Genomic DNA, 15,560 nt, shown 5'->3' with positions numbered 1-15,560 from the left:
ATTCAATAAAACCTTCCTCGAAGGTGACTCTACACTTTCCATTAGCCAATATTTTATGATAGCATATTCTTTCAACTGCTTCATCAATGGCGTTAGTTACAAAAAGGGTACACACGTGTAACGAAAGATTTCTTGGACGGTGACTATATGCCTCCCAGAATACATATTCCTTTACTTGACAACTTCTAACACCCAACATTCTCTGTCATCTCATGATTGCAGAGGTTATAAGACGTGGTATATAAAGGGGGTCCTCTTCGATGACAAGGTACGTTTTAAGACGCTTTTGGAGACACTTACGCTTTGATATGCCTTAATACACTTTGCTACATAGCTATTGTTCAATTTTTCACTTAGACATCGTACTTACTTGAGTGTCGAAGGACCTTTACCACATAACTCTTTCTCTGATTTTTAATATTGACATTTGTCTGCTCTCTCAAATATGCATGGGAAAATTTTTCATTCCTATTAGTAGCTCCTATTCTCATAAAATCTTTGTTCAATCAACTTGATAACTATCTATTTAGTACATCATCTTTTTAATTTCCAGATAGGATGAGTAGGTGTTTAAGTTTTTTTTTTTTTAAAAAAAAAAAGAAAATTTAATGGCATGATACATCAAATAAATTTGTGAACGATATCAATAATTATAAATGAGTGAGCTCTCGCAATGGTTAAAAAATATCAAGTTTCCCGACGTAACTGCTTACGTTGACTTCATTGTACAGATTCAGCGGCAAACATCCAGTGCACTTGTTCATCTTGCCTACTGCATGCGTCACGCCTGATCCTATTGCTTGGTAGTCAAATCGCCGACTTGACCAGCTTCATCATCAGACTACAAATACAGTCGCAAGTGCCACGGCCTCTTCGCCTTCATCTCCCTCATCTAATCCAAATTAAGGTAACAAAAAAGAAGAAGTTCAAGATCAATGGAGAAGAAGCCGACAGTGGTGTTCTATCCGGTGGACGGCATGGGACACGTGGTGCCCATGGTCGAGTTGGCCAAGCTCTTCGTTCGCCACGACTTCGCCGCCGACGTCGTTCTCATGCACTCTCCCACAAAGCACCCCTCCTTCGACCCCTTCGTCGCTCGAGTTTCTGCTTCCCACCCTTCCATCTCCTTCCACCAGCTCCCGCCTCCGGCGGAATCCGTCGACGACCCATCCAGTCAATCATTCCTATACTCCGTCCGGCCGAACAATCCCCAGTTTCTCAAATTCCTCTCTTCCTATCGCCATGAATCCGACGTCCGCGCCGTCGTCCTCGACTTCTTCTGCACCGACGCGCTCGAAGTCACCGCCGAGCTTCGACTCCGAACACACTTCTTCTTCTCATCCGGTGCCTCCGATCTCGGCGTTTGCCTCTACCTCCCGACCATGCACGCTGCCATGGACGTCAGCTTCGGCGACCTCGGAGACGCGCCGCTTCACTACCCGGGGTTGCCCCCTATCCCGGCCTCCCACATGCCCAGCCACATGATGGAACGCGAAAACGAGATGCTTAAGAAGATGGTGCGCATGTTCGATCGTTTACCCGACGCCGACGCCATTCTTATCAATTCGTTCGATCACTTCGAAGCAGAGGCCGTCGAGGCTCTTCGAAGTGGAGTGTGCGTTCCGGGCCGTAGGATGCCGAGTGTCTACTGCGTCGGTCCGTTGGTCGTCGACGCTAGCGGAGAAAGAAACGGCGAAAGGCCCGCGTGCTTGGAGTGGTTGGATGCGCAGCCACTCGGCAGCGTGATGTTCCTCTGTTTCGGTAGCATGGGCTCGTTCTCGGTGGATCAGCTGAAGCAGATTGCGACTGGCTTAGAAAGGAGCGGGCAGCGGTTCCTGTGGGTAGTCCGGGCTCCTCCTAGTGGTGAGGGAGCGAATGTGATCCTGCATCCGTCGGAGCCGGACTTGGATGCTCTGCTGCCGGAGGGATTCTTGGAGCGGACCAAGCGGAGGGGGGTGGTGGTGAAGTCGTGGGCGCCGCAGGTGGAGGTGCTGAATCATGCTGCGGTGGGCGGTTTCGTGACGCACTGCGGGTGGAACTCGACGCTGGAGGCGATCACCGCCGGGGTGGCGATGGTGGCGTGGCCGCTGTACGCGGAGCAGCGATTGAACAAGGTGTTTCTGGTGGATCAGATGAAATTGGCGGTGGCGATGGAGGGGTACGACAGAGAGATGGTGACGGCGGAGGAGGTGGAGACGAAGCTAAGGTGGGTGATGGAATCGGAGGGAGGGAAGGAATTGAGGGAGCGGGCGGCGGCGATGAAGGAAAAGGCGGCGGAGGCGAGGCGTGAAGGGGGATCGTCGCAACTGGCTATGCTGGAAGTGATTGCCAAAGAAATTCCAGAGCTCAAGTCAAACTAACGTTGACGAATGAGATAATATTTTGGAGATATTCTTAAAGGTGATTAGGATGCGTCTCAATCCATCTCTAGATTATGTGAATGAGATAAATTACAAATTTAACTTAGAGCTTATCTCCAACCGAATAAAAAGAATGTTAATCGAGGAATGAATAAAAAGTAGGAGTTTTTCCACGAAATATTCTCCTTTTCCACATTATCGCTATGTTAATCGAGGATGTTAATTACAATAATTGATTAATATATATCAGCTGTAATTTCGGGTCAAGTATAACACATTATTTTAAACATATCTATAAAAGAATTACTAAACTTTTTAAATTCATATATAAAAGTTGCACTATTAATTCGTCCCATGTGTTTAGCAACCACATTCGCACTTTCCTTCAGTCAAATTATCAGATCATTCTTTAATTGGTCCTCAAGGGTCAGGTCAGTCAAATTATGAGATCTTTTCTTTAATTTGTCCTCAACGGTCGATTTAGTCAAATTATCAGATTTTTCTTTAATTGGTTCTCAACGCTCTGACCACCCGCGTGATATTATTCTCAAGATGGGACGGACTTATAAATAAAGTGGGTTCGAGAAAATGAATATCTTTAAAATCAATCCGATCTTAAGAACTGAATATCTCTAATTATTAAAACAAGAAAATGATGTCCCCATTCTATCCAAAAAACAAAAAGAAACAAACTCTTGCCATCCCCTTTCACACCCGACAATCCGACATGGGAAGAAAGGAATAAGCCTTTTTTGCTTCACTATTTTGAATTTTTATTATCTATATAATTTTTTTATTTAATGTATTAAAATTCATTCCACCAAACCCAAAACCCAAAACTCAATCCACCTCTAACTCTAACTCCCGAATCCATGGCTTGTGAGAGGTCTCTTCCTTAGAAATAAAAGAGGACACCAAAGATAACTTTTCCATAAGGAAAGAGAGAGATGATCTTGATTTGCTAAATTCATTTGGTTTATTTATATATACCCAAAGTCTCAATTAATTTGATCTTTTTTTTAAAAAAAAAATCTAGTTCAATATATTCCTCAACTCTTTAAATTTATTCGGTTTGCTGGATCTATTTAATTTGTACAATCAATTGACCATAATCTACTAGTTTGATCTGCTCGAAATGTCATTAGTGAATTACATAGGAAAATCAAAGTTAATAAATAACTTTGTACATGGCAGAAAATTATAAAATAGATAAAATAAGCAAGTGAAAAATGTTTAAAATAGCATTAGTAAGTATGTCAATGTATAGTGTTGTGTAAATGTGTTAGTAAAAGTCTAATGAATATTTTAGAAAATAAAATCATATTTTACTAAAGATAAATGATCTTCAAAATTTTAGGGAATTAAATGTAATTGTAAATTATTTGCGAATTAAATGTAATTATAAGATTAGGAATATGAAATATAAGAATCCTCACTGATAAATCAATGGAAATACTAGATACGATGATTAAGAGAAGAATTAGTATTTTGTGTGTACAAGAGATAAAATAAATAGGCGAGAAGATAAAACTGGTAGAGAACTCGGGTTTTAAATAATGATACATAGGAAAGAGTAAAACAAGAAATAGAGTTAGTACTATTTTAGATAGTTCGTTAAAAAATAAAGTTGTACGATTTGTTAGAAAAGGAGATAGAATTATAGTTCTTAAGATAATAATTGCGAAAGAAATTATAAACATAATTAACGTATATGCACCGCAAGTAGGATTAGATAAATTTATCAAATCAAGATTTTGGGATGACTTAGATGAAATATTACAAAACATTCGGTCAAATGAAATAATTTTAATACGAGGTGATCTACATGGACATGTCGAAGTGAAAAAATGAGGAATACGAGAGGGTACATGAGATTATAGGTTTGGAATGAGAAATAAAGAATAAAAAACTATATTAGATTTTGTGATAGCATATGACATTATATTAGCTAATACGTTTTTTAAGAAAAGAGAAGAATACTTACTCACATTCAAAAGTGGAAATAATAAATAGCAAATTGATCTTTTTATGATTAGAAAGAATAATAGAAAATTTTATAAAGATTGTAAAGTCATCCCTAAAGAAAGTTTAACTACCTTATTAGGATTAAAAGGAATTTAGATATCTCCACAATGACATGTTATTGTCCACTTTAGAACTAAGCCCTCATGATTTTATTTTTGGGTTCCACTCAAAAGGCCTTATACCAATGAAGATATCTTTCCTTTATAAACTCATGATCTTTCTCATGTCTTTTCAATATGGGATTTTGTTTGCAACCTTGCAACCCAATAATCCCCCCTCAAACAAAGGACTACAGGGTCTCTCTTCAAGTATCAGGTTACACTTGACATGCTTAGGGTCTCCCCTCGCATGATATTACCCACTTTAGGACTAAGCTCTCAGCGTTTTGTTTTTGGGCTCTATCCAAAAAGCCTCGTACCAATGAAGATATCTTTCCCTTATAAACTTATAATCTTTCCTATGTGCTTTCAATATGGGACTTTATTTGCAACCTTGCAACCCAACATAGGTTAGTAATATTAGATATACATCTCAAACAAAAAATATATATGACTTCTAGAATTAAGTGGTGAAAGTTAAAGGATGAGAAACAAAATATATTTAAGGAGAATGTAGGAGTATAAAAATTAATTGAAATATATAGTGATTCTAATACGATATGAGATAAGATGGTATCAAAGTTGAAAATAGTAACTAAAAGTGTACTTAGTGAGTCAAAACGACATGCACCACTAAGTAAAAAAATTTTATGGTAGAATGAGAAAGTACAAGAGAAAATGAAAGGAAAACGAAGAATTTATAAGGAATTATATATTTATAAAAATAAAAAAAAAATTAAAATAATATACAATAGTCAAGAAAAAAATAAAAAAAATAATGGATGAAGAAAAAAATAAAATTTTTGAATCATTATATCAAAAATTAGATAAAAAAAAAGAAAAAGAAATATTTATATAATAGCTAAAGTGAGAGAAAGGAAGACAATAGATCTTATCCAAATAAAGTGAGATAAATGTAATAGAGTACTAATAAATAATGAAAAAATAAAAGAGCAGTGGAAGAGATATTTTATCAACTTTTTAATAAAAGTTTAGGTAATCAAATGGCACGGCGGTGTGCCATTTGGTTCGGAAAGCTGGTAGCTCGGGAAGACGAAGGTAAAAATAGTACTCCTTCCAATGTTTATTTGAGGTCGGCATCTTGTCGAAGAAAACGAGACTGATCCGCGACTGGAAGAGGAAGGTGCCCCACTTGGACTATTTGGGATAATAGAAATAATGAAAAATCTTGGGGATTAAGGGAATGTCGTGCAGCCTAAAGAGGACAACTACTCCGCATAACAACCTGAAGGAGTTGGGGACAAGTTGGCCGAGCGGGAGGCGGAAATAGTTACACACTTCGAGGATGAACAGATGTAGAGGGAACCGCAGACCGGCTACAAATTGATCTCGGAAGAAACAAACAGTGCGGGACGGCGGATTGTATGGCCAATCGAATGAGGTAGCTAATATTAATCTATGGGTAGGAGGGAGTTCGAAGTCACGGACGAAGTTCACCGCGTCAGCCTCATTGAACCGGCTCTCCATGGTCGTATACCATAAGCCGGGAGAGGGATTAGACGGTTGGGAGGTGCTCGCCATCGCCGGAACAGTAGAAAAAACAAAAACCCGAGAAAGATGAGAAGGTGGACGAAGGAGAGGGACGGGACAATGCCGGCGAAGCACAGCACCGCTAGAATGCGAAGAAAAGAACGAAAATAATGAAGAAAAGGTGGGCAGAGAATACTTACAGAAAGATGGTCGGAGAAGAAGGCGAGTGGCCGGAGGGTTGAGGGCGGGTTCACCGGAGCACTGAACAGGAGGGGGCAGAAGCCTTCGGACGCGAGCACGCGATAACGCGAAGCGGCGGTGGAAGAGGAGACGACCCTATAAAGGTTGGGCTCGGCCGACCAGAGCCGTCCGATCCAGGTCACGGGATCCGAGGAGCATATCTGACCGTCAAATTCAAAAGGTCAAAGGTCACATCAGCCTTGACAGCTCGAGCGAGCGGTGACGTCTGCGTGGCCACGTGGTGCTCGCTCACAGGTCGCATTTAATGAGCGTCATTACGCAGGCGCGGTCGCGTGCTCAGCCTTAATGGCGAAGATTTGCATGAATCCCAGGGAGATTCTGGGGGCATCCGCACTGGCCAATGTCGGGGCGGCAGGATAACCATTGGCGAGCAAAACTTTCGAAGTGTCAGCAGGTGTCAGGCCGAGCGGCATCGCTCACTCGCGCAGTGCCCAGTCGGATGGATAGCAACATCAGTGGCAGAACGGCGATCGTGTCCCCAGGCCAATGGTCCAGTCAGTCGGACTTGCGGCCTCCTTCGACTAGACTTAAAGGGAAGGCACGTGATCCGATGGTAAGGATCGGGGGCCCATATAAGAAGGGGTCAACGACACGAGAGAGTCAAAGTCAAGAGCAGACTTGAGACCCGACCGATCGGGGAGGTCGCTTGGCCGCCCGACCAGAGAAAATCCCGGGCCAGTGCGAAGATAGCTCGACCTTGGGTTGAACTTCCGACGCTCACAAGTCTCCCTTATGGAGGAACCATTGTGCCAAGCGGCCAGACTGCTCGACCGAACTGCAGATCAACCAGCTCGTACTACCGACTGAGTATGTGACAGAGCGGCCTTCTCGCTCGGTCTGGTGCGCGTATATACCCAGTGCCCTGGGGGCCGAGCGGTCATTCCGCCCGGCCCAGTAAAAGACAAAAGACTTAGGAGAGGACAAAAAGGGCGGCTAGTGATATCATTTTCGAGACACCTACCGCCGACAAATAGCATGGTCGGCGGCCAGGTCGTACTGAGGATCGTACGGTGGAAGTTTCCACTGTCATGTCAGAGATATGCTCGGGCGGTTGCGGCATGGTGTTAGACATGCTTTTCTGACACAACTATTCCGAGGTATGCTTTGAGGAGCGTGCACGCCTCGTGAAGCATGCACGCGCCTCTCCGGGGTCCTATATAAGGGCCTCCAGACTTCGGTAGAGATATACATTCAACATCACTGTAGCTACAGTTTCATTCTCGTCATTCTGTTTCAATCTCTTCCCGCCGGAGTTGACTTGAGCGTCGGAGGACCGTCGCCGAGAACCCCTCCCCGGCACAGTTTTGTGCTTGCAGGTTCTCATCAGAGGTTCGAAGAAGGCAGAGGTCTATACGTCATCAACGAGAGCGCCACGTCCCCAGCATTCATCGACACGGCATACGGACAGGATCATATATATATATATATATATATATATATATATATATATATATATATATATATATATATATGCCTCATTTTTTATTGGGAAAGAAAAAACTTTAGTCTGTTTTTCGTCTTAGAAAAAAAAAAACTTAGTTTGTCTCTTTATCCGGTCATCAACGCGTATCTCATCTTCTTTTTCACGGGAAATGTTCATCTGATCGAAGGAGCGCAAGACAAGGAAAAGCTTACAATTACATTATTTTTTTTAAAAATGAGAATGGTATGGAGTAATAGGATGATGGGTAGGATATGGATACCTGAAACTCCGACGGGTATGAGGATGGGTATGAAAGTTAAATACCTGATGGGTATGAGGATGGGTATGAGTATAGATATAATAAATGAGATGAGTACGGAGAATATGAAATCCTACCCAAATCCTACCCATTGTCATCTCTACCTCTAAGATGACAGGTCGACCAGCCCCGCCCCACCAAATGGTTGGCCTACCACAGGTTGGCCTACCATGGGCTGACCCACTTTGCCATGGGTCAGCCCGTCTAATAGCTCTATATGGAAGTACCTAGGAAAATAAGGTATTGAATAACTTACAAAAATATTTAACATGTTATTGACAACGAAAAAAATATTTGATCAATGGAAGATAAGTACTCTAGTTCGCTTATATAAGAACAAGGGAGACGTACAAAATTATACAAATTATAGGGATATTAAACTAATGAGTCATACTATGAAACTTTGAAAAAAAAAATAATAGAAAAAAAAATAAAAAAGGAGACAACGGTGACCAAAAATCAATTTAGGTTCATGTCTAAAAGGTCGATAATAAAAGTTATACATTTTTGTAGATAATTAATTGAAAAATATATGGAACAAAAATAAAATTTACATATAGTATTTATTGACTTATAACAAGCTTATGATAGAGTCACAAGAGAAATTATATGGAGAATTCTAGAAAAGAGAGATATTAACATAACTTATATTGAACTAATTAATGATATGTACGAGGATGTAACGATTAGAGTAAAAACTTTAAACGGAGTAACTGAAGTATTTCCAATAAAAATAAGATTATATCAAGGATCAACTCTAAGTCCCTATCTTTTTATACTAATTATAGACGAACTCACTACACACATTCAAGATACAGTACCGTGGTGCATGTTGTTTGTAGATAATATTATTTTGATAAATGAAACACGTGAAAGAATAAACGCTAAACTAAAATCTTGATGGAAAATACTAGAATGGAAAGATTTTAGGCTTAATAAAATAAAGATAGAATATATAGAATTTAAGTTAACAATATTATATATAATAAGACAATTGTTAAAATAAGAGACGAAGAGTTATCCAGAACTGAGAGCTTTAGATATTTAGGATCATTTTTGTAAAATGATGGAGGGATTGAAAGAGATGTTTTATATAGAATACAAGTAGGATAGTTGAAATGGAAAAAAAAACATTAAATGTTTTACGTTACCGTAAAATACCTCTAAAACTTAAAAAAAAAATTCTACAAAATCACAATTAGACCTACTATGTTATATGAAATTGAATGTCGGGTTATGACTCGAACATATACTTAAAAGATAAGAGTTACAAAGATGATGTTAAAATAGATGTGTGGACACACAAAAATAGACAGAATAAAAAATAAAAATATTAGAGAGAAATTCAGAATTGTATCTATTAAAGAAAAATTTCGAGAAACATGTACAAAATAGTACAAGTATCTATTTAGATGATCAATAAATGCTCTAATTAGACGACGTAAAATATAACAAACACACATATCGAATAAGCAAAAAAAATTTATTAAGTATAAATAATAATATAATAGGAGATGGAGTTTAATGATTAAAATGATCCATATAATCGATCCTATCTAAGATAAAACTAGGCTATTATTATTGTCAGAAATAAAACCCCTATTTGGAAACTCTTTCCCCATCGCCACCACCCCATTTTATAGATCCCCGCGCCTTCCCGTGGGACCACTGACCGCAGTAAAACCAACACCATCGCCCTCCATTGCCATGAGCCATCCAACAATCGCTCGCCTCCGCCGGTACTAGTCATAGTCCACATCCAGTGGCGACGCCTCCTCCAGACCTTGTTGTACTTCTTGCCCTCGCCCGGAAGGGTAAGCTCATGGAATTGAAGAAGATTTATTAGTCCTTTTTCCACTCGCCCTTCCATGCTGACCTACAAATCAATAACAAGCTACTAGAGACACTCTCAAAGTGCAACAGCATGGTTGATGCTCGTTGACTCGTCATGTGTTCGATAGAATGTCTGAGAGAACTATAGACTCTTGGCGCTTTACGGGAGACACTCTCAAAGTGCAACAGCATGGTTGATGCTCGTTGACTCGTCATGTATTCGATAGAATGCCTGAGAGAACTATGGACTCTTGGAGCTTGATGATTGATGGGTATGCTGCAAACAACATAGGTGATGAAGGATTACAGATTGTTGTGTCCAAAGGATGTCCACATATCTACATAATGACATAATATTGTTAACTTTGGATCTAGACTCGCATGACTTTACTCTTGGGCTCTTCCCAAAAGGTCTAATGTCAATGTAGATATCTTACATCCTTTTAACCTTATAATCTTTTCCAAATTTTTTTAATATGAGACTTTGATTGAATCTCAACATAGATATACAAACATATGAGGAAGATCCAAATTTTACCCAATGAAAGGCCCTTCGTTTCTGTCTTGGCTGTTTGTGCCAGAGCTGAGGCAATCGGAGAGGGATTCATTCATTTTGAATACACGAGCAAGGAGTACGAGATATCTCCACGGATTGAGCATTATATTGGTTTAATTGAAGTTCTTGGGAAGTCAGGCCGCCTTAATCAGGCACTTGAATTTGTAGAGAAGTTGTCATTTTAACCACCAGTTTCAGTGTGGGAAGTGATGATGAATTTGGCTCGGGCTCAGGGTGATGTAGATCTTGAGGATCGAACTGGGGAGCTCATGGTTTCCACGGATCCTAGTAAGACTGTTGCATCCAAGATTCAAATCCCTCCAGCCAAGAGACGATGAACATGCTGGAAGGGAGAAACAAGCTTGCAGAATACCAGTTGCCGCCAAAGATTGAAAAGGTGGTGGTGAAAGAACAAGTCTATGTGCCTGATACTCGATATGTGCTCCATGATATTGATCAGGAAGCCAAGGAACAGAAATTACTCTATCACAGTGAGAGGTTGGCAATCGCATATGGGATGATAAGCACATCTGCAAGGGCTCCACGGCGAATCATCAAGAACTCAGAATATGTGGCGACTGTCATAATGCAATCAAGATCATGTCCAGAACTGTTGGAAGAGTTCATCGTCAGGGATGATAAACGATTTCACCATTTCAACGATGGCAAGTGCTCTTGTGGTGACTACTGGTTAAACCTTTTAATCTAAGTACCCACCGATCGTACTCGTCTCGCAATTTGCATGTTTTCTGCACATGTGACCCTGTCTATCATGATGATAAATAAACATTTGGGTTTGGCACGCAGGAAAAAAGGTTATATCGACGAATCACGCAAATTAGTCCAAGTGGTAAGCCAAATTAAGATATCGTTCTTATCGACGAATGACGCAAATTGAATCCGCACTTGAAGCAAATTGATCCATCCAACCCTAAGAAATACTAATCCCAATGGGTAAAACTCGGCAGAATCCGAAATTGATACATAGAGATGTAAGTTTTTTTTTAAATTAAAATCTGAGTTTGGTGAAGAACCACCTGTTCTTGCCGGTCTTGAAGCGCTCCTCGAAGCGAGCTTTGGTGTCCTTTGAAGCAGTGACCTTCTTATCGCGGGATTGGAGCGCGTCGAGGGTGACGACGTCCTTGAGATCGACGTCGAGGGTGTAACGGGTGGGCATGATATGGTTATAGTTCACCAGCTTCAGGAACGGCTTCACGCGCGACTTCTTGGCCGTCTTCTTCGCCGAATCCTTACGAATGACCTTCTTCGGGTACTTGGCGATGCCGGCCACCAGGCAATGGCCGTAGGGACGCTCCCGCGTGCCATCGTCGAACGCCCGCACGATCACCGCCTTCCGCCCAGCGAAGCGCCCCTGCAAGATGATGACCGCCTTGTTCGGCTTCAGAAACTTCACCATTTTTTTCTCCGCCTCGCCGATATCGATGCTCCAAACGAACTCTTCCAAAAGCGGCGCTATCCCAGCAAAAAATCAGCAAGGCACAGATTTTTAAAGGCTACGATTAGGGTTGGCAGTTGCGCCCTTCAGAATTTATTTTCTTTAAATTTCTCATAAGTTTTATTATTATATTTTTTAAATATTTGTTTAAGTGTTGTCAAAATATTTCTCCCGTGATTAGATAAAATGGAATTATAGCCATTGGATTTAGCTGATTAACCTGAGTCGTTCATTTATGAACGATTAACGAAGGGCCCTTCATGCTAATTATGTCTTTTATAATGGGGACTTTCAAAAGCAGAGATTTCGATGGAATGCTGTAAAATTCCAACTAATCATTTCAAGAACTTGCCTAAGTCGATATATTTTAGTCTGATATTATTGACTTCATACAACAACAGTAAATAAAATGCCAACACTCAGTCGATGGGCCTACACACCCTTGCTTCCTTGTATATTAGACCATGTTGACACAAGTACCCTTTGCTTGGATTACAGTGTCTGTCCTCTGAACAAATGCACAGCCCTTCCAATGCACAGCCATCGCCCTTCACTGTTTCCTTGCCATAGATCACCTCATCGGACCATGGACTCTGAAACATGCCCTCCGGGTCCAGTTCCTTCATGGCCGAGAGAAATTCCTCAAAGCCAGGGTACTTCCCCTGGACGCCAACGAAAGCAACGTTCCTGTTCTTGGCCCAGTGCGGCCTGGCGCCGTACTTGACGAACGCCATCTGCTCCACCTCCTCCCACACGTCCTGGTTCAGCCTCGGCGTCGAGGGGTCGCTCGCTCTGTAGTAGTTGAAGTCCACCACGACCGAGTCCTCCGGCTGCCCCAGCAGGGACTCCGACCGCTTCACGAAGCGGATCATGAAGCCGTTGTAGTTGTCGACGCCGCAGAAGTTGTCGGGGTTCATGTCGCGGAGCCGCTTGACGTCGAGGATGAAGGATTTGAAGCTTTGGGGGGAGAAGAAGGCGGTTGTCTCGTAGAAGAAGAGGCCTTGGATTCTGGGGTCCCACGCGCAGGAACTGAAGGGGTCTGATGCCGACGAGTGTTGGCAGGAGCCGGAGGTCTGCATCCGGCCTTGGCGGCCGACGACAGGGTAGCCGGTGAAGAGCAGGTTGTTGCTCCTGAGGCCGTTGGCGATCGTCTTCTTGTACGCTAGCTCCGTGGAAGCGGTGGCGCACTTACCTTTGACGTTTCTTGATTCATCGAAAGCCTTCTCTGCGCACACAAGAAGCATTAATTGCATTGCTACAGGACAATCCGATGCTAAAAGATTCGATTGGTCGCTGACAAATTGAATGCGGATTAGAACGGCCTTAATCAATTACCAAGCGCTCGAACTGCCATCGAAACGGCCATGAGATTCGATTGGAAGCCGATGAAATCGTTGAAACCATCGCCGGAGGTGTTGAGTGGTACACGGTCGTCGAACCTGAACGCCGCCTGGTGCTGCGACGGAAACCAAGTGATGTCGGCGAACTCGTGCTTCCAGGCGTGATCCATGAACCGGTCTTGGAAAGTGGAATCGTCCCGGAATGCGTAGGTGATTCTCCTCTTGAAGCTGGGCTCCAGCGACAGTGTCACCTGGTGGGGAGAAGAATTGCTTAGCAGTAAGAAGATTGGTATTTCGATGACAATCCACCGCGAATCTGCGATCATTCCAAGTAATCACAAGCTAATCGATCGAATCGAATCGAATCGAGTGACCTGAGATATGATTCCGAGAAGCCCAAGGGAAACGCTTGCTGCATTGAACAGGGGATCCCCACGTCGCAGGGTGACGACCTTGGCATGCCCTTCCGTCGCCGGCGCCGGAACCACCAGGCTCAGGCTCTCGACGTGGTCGTGCACGGCGCCTCCCCTGCCCCACCACGAGCTTCCGTGCGATCCCGTGCTGATGAGCCCGCCGATGCTCACACCCTCCCAGTACGGCGCCGCCACCAGGCTCAGGCCCGCGGCCTCCACTTTATCGATCAGATCCCGCAGCCCCACTCCGGCGTCCGCCGTCACCCTCCGGTTCGCCACATCCACCTAATGCAAAAGCAATCGAATCCGATTCGGGGAAACACAATCAATCAAATCGCGCGACGCGCCTACCTCGATCCTCGAGTTGTACTTGGCGGTGCTGATGACGACGGAGTTCTCCGGCGGCGGGCAAGCGAGCTTGGGGATGGTGTGGGAGAAGCCGCTCGCCGCCTTGGCCTTGAACCTCTCCCGACGAGCATCCGACACGGCGACGCGCAGCTCTTCCTCCGTCGTCGGGAAGACAACCTGACCAGTGCGGCACAGCTGCCGGTCGACCCAGGCGCCGTAGGCGTTGGAGAGGACGCAACCAGTGTCATCGCAGTAAACAGGCGGCGCCGGCGGCTTTGCGGCGGCGAAGAGCGCGCTCCATCCGCTGATGACGACGACAATCAACATGGAATTCCGGATTGCGGCTGCCATTTTGGCGGCCACTATGACTGATGGATTGTTCCCAATTGTTGCGATCTTCGGAGTTCGAAAATGTCATTTAAATCAATTAAAATCTCTCACCTGCTCAAATAAATTCCACCGGTCCCAACTCTCCTGCCCGTGGCACATCACAGTTGTACTTCCCGCGATTGAACTTCTCGTCCGCCGAATCACTTGCGCTTTCTAATTTAACAGATGTACGGAGACTGAAGTCAAACTGTACAACCTTCTCCTCTCGAGAGGATAATTATTTTTTTTTATTGATCTCAATTCTCCTAATTCATCTATCAACAAGCCCTTTTCTTCTTTCTTCTCCTTCTTAGTTCTTCAACTCTTCTTCTATTCCACTAACAACACTGAATATTTCTCCTTAATTTATTTCCATTTTCCTCTCCTATTTTCACTTTAACCTCTTCCTCTCCACCAATAATAAAGATTGTCTCGGTAATTTGATCAAATTACTAGACGGTCACCTTGCAGATTATGCAGGTTAAAGCTCGATGTATTACACAAGAGAAACTTAAGGCCCAGTCGGTGGACAGATCCATTCTTCACTTTCCTATAATTATTATAGATTTTTTCTTCTATACTATTATAAGTTATCCTCTTAGGTGGGAATCCGCCAATATAAATGTCAGCGGATGTCGAGCTATAACTCCAATGAGGGCATAACGTGGCATGTGCGTTCACGATCTTCTAAGTTCTATGCTTAGACGATGGGCACGATGCAAAGAAACAAATCTAATTTATCATAATCGTAGGAGAAAAATATATATATCAAAAATAAAGATTAAATTTGAATAATATTGCTCCCAACGTCCAATCTTAATTTTTATTTTAAAATTTGTTTGGACTTCAAAAAAAAAATTATTCCCTTAAATATTGTTTTATATATTTTTGTGTTATGATGTTTCTTGAGCTATCTAACCTTATTTAATCTATTATCCTCCCCCTTTAACATTAACATACAAACATACCGAGTATAAGTAATAAGTTAAAAACATTACCAAGCAAACTATATCCATAATAAAGCTTTTTTCAGAAGCAGAGTTTAAGTTGTTTTGTCAAAAATATACTAAATAAAAAATCTATTTTGTTAAAGAATTATTTTAAAGAAAAAATTAATTTTAAAACTAAACATATTTTTCAAAAGAGTGTCTTTAAAAGTATTTTGGAAAGGATTTTTTTTTAACATCTATTTCAAAAGAAAGTTTTCAATAGAATTTATTTATTTTCAAAAATAATTATTTATTTTTCAAAAAGGCTTTTGATAACTT

At 42.1% G+C, this 15,560-nt stretch overlaps 3 protein-coding genes and 1 pseudogene across 3 annotated transcripts; 2 read left to right on the top strand and 2 right to left on the bottom strand.

The window, feature by feature from the left end:
- The first annotated feature begins 864 nt into the window (after positions 1 to 864).
- Positions 865 to 2,466, top strand: LOC122007866 (anthocyanidin 5,3-O-glucosyltransferase-like). Its single transcript, XM_042563396.1, has one exon. The coding sequence runs from the start codon at positions 936 to 938 to the stop codon at positions 2,358 to 2,360; it is 1,425 nt and encodes a 474-aa protein (XP_042419330.1). The 5' UTR covers positions 865 to 935; the 3' UTR covers positions 2,361 to 2,466.
- Positions 2,467 to 7,919: 5,453 nt separating this feature from the next.
- On the top strand, positions 7,920 to 11,232 carry LOC122010504 (annotated as a pseudogene).
- A 50-nt stretch (positions 11,233 to 11,282) lies between these two features.
- Positions 11,283 to 11,867, bottom strand: LOC122011481 (60S ribosomal protein L27-3-like). The gene has a single exon (XM_042567874.1). It carries the CDS (start codon positions 11,781 to 11,783, stop codon positions 11,376 to 11,378), a length of 408 nt encoding a protein of 135 aa, XP_042423808.1. The 5' UTR covers positions 11,784 to 11,867; the 3' UTR covers positions 11,283 to 11,375.
- Positions 11,868 to 12,177: 310 nt separating this feature from the next.
- LOC122008737 (L-gulonolactone oxidase 3-like) lies at positions 12,178 to 14,588 on the bottom strand. Its single transcript, XM_042564575.1, has 4 exons — positions 13,927 to 14,588; positions 13,537 to 13,860; positions 13,158 to 13,413; positions 12,178 to 13,047 (listed from the first exon to the last, which is right to left on the bottom strand). Exons 1-4 carry the CDS (start codon positions 14,272 to 14,274, stop codon positions 12,242 to 12,244), a joined length of 1,734 nt encoding a protein of 577 aa, XP_042420509.1. The 5' UTR covers positions 14,275 to 14,588; the 3' UTR covers positions 12,178 to 12,241.
- Between the last annotated feature and the right edge of the window lie 972 nt (positions 14,589 to 15,560).

The sequence above is a fragment of the Zingiber officinale genome, chromosome 8A, assembly GCF_018446385.1.
Source record: "Zingiber officinale cultivar Zhangliang chromosome 8A, Zo_v1.1, whole genome shotgun sequence".
Classification (NCBI taxonomy): domain Eukaryota; kingdom Viridiplantae; phylum Streptophyta; class Magnoliopsida; order Zingiberales; family Zingiberaceae; genus Zingiber; species Zingiber officinale.
The sequence above is the reverse complement of the archived record's forward strand: the minus strand, read 5'-3'. Positions and strand labels throughout refer to the sequence as shown.

Coding starts and splice junctions, on each gene's coding strand:
- LOC122008737 (XM_042564575.1), bottom strand. CDS start 14,274: ATGGCAGCCGCAATCCGGAATTCCATGTTGATTGTCGTCGTCATCAGC. Junction 13,414..13,536: donor TTCTCGGAATCATATCTCAG/GTCACTCGATTC, acceptor TCTCCCCACCAG/GTGACACTGTCGCTGGAGCC. Junction 13,048..13,157: donor GATGGCAGTTCGAGCGCTTG/GTAATTGATTAA, acceptor TTGTGTGCGCAG/AGAAGGCTTTCGATGAATCA.
- LOC122007866 (XM_042563396.1), top strand. CDS start 936: ATGGAGAAGAAGCCGACAGTGGTGTTCTATCCGGTGGACGGCATGGGA.
- LOC122011481 (XM_042567874.1), bottom strand. CDS start 11,783: ATGGTGAAGTTTCTGAAGCCGAACAAGGCGGTCATCATCTTGCAGGGG.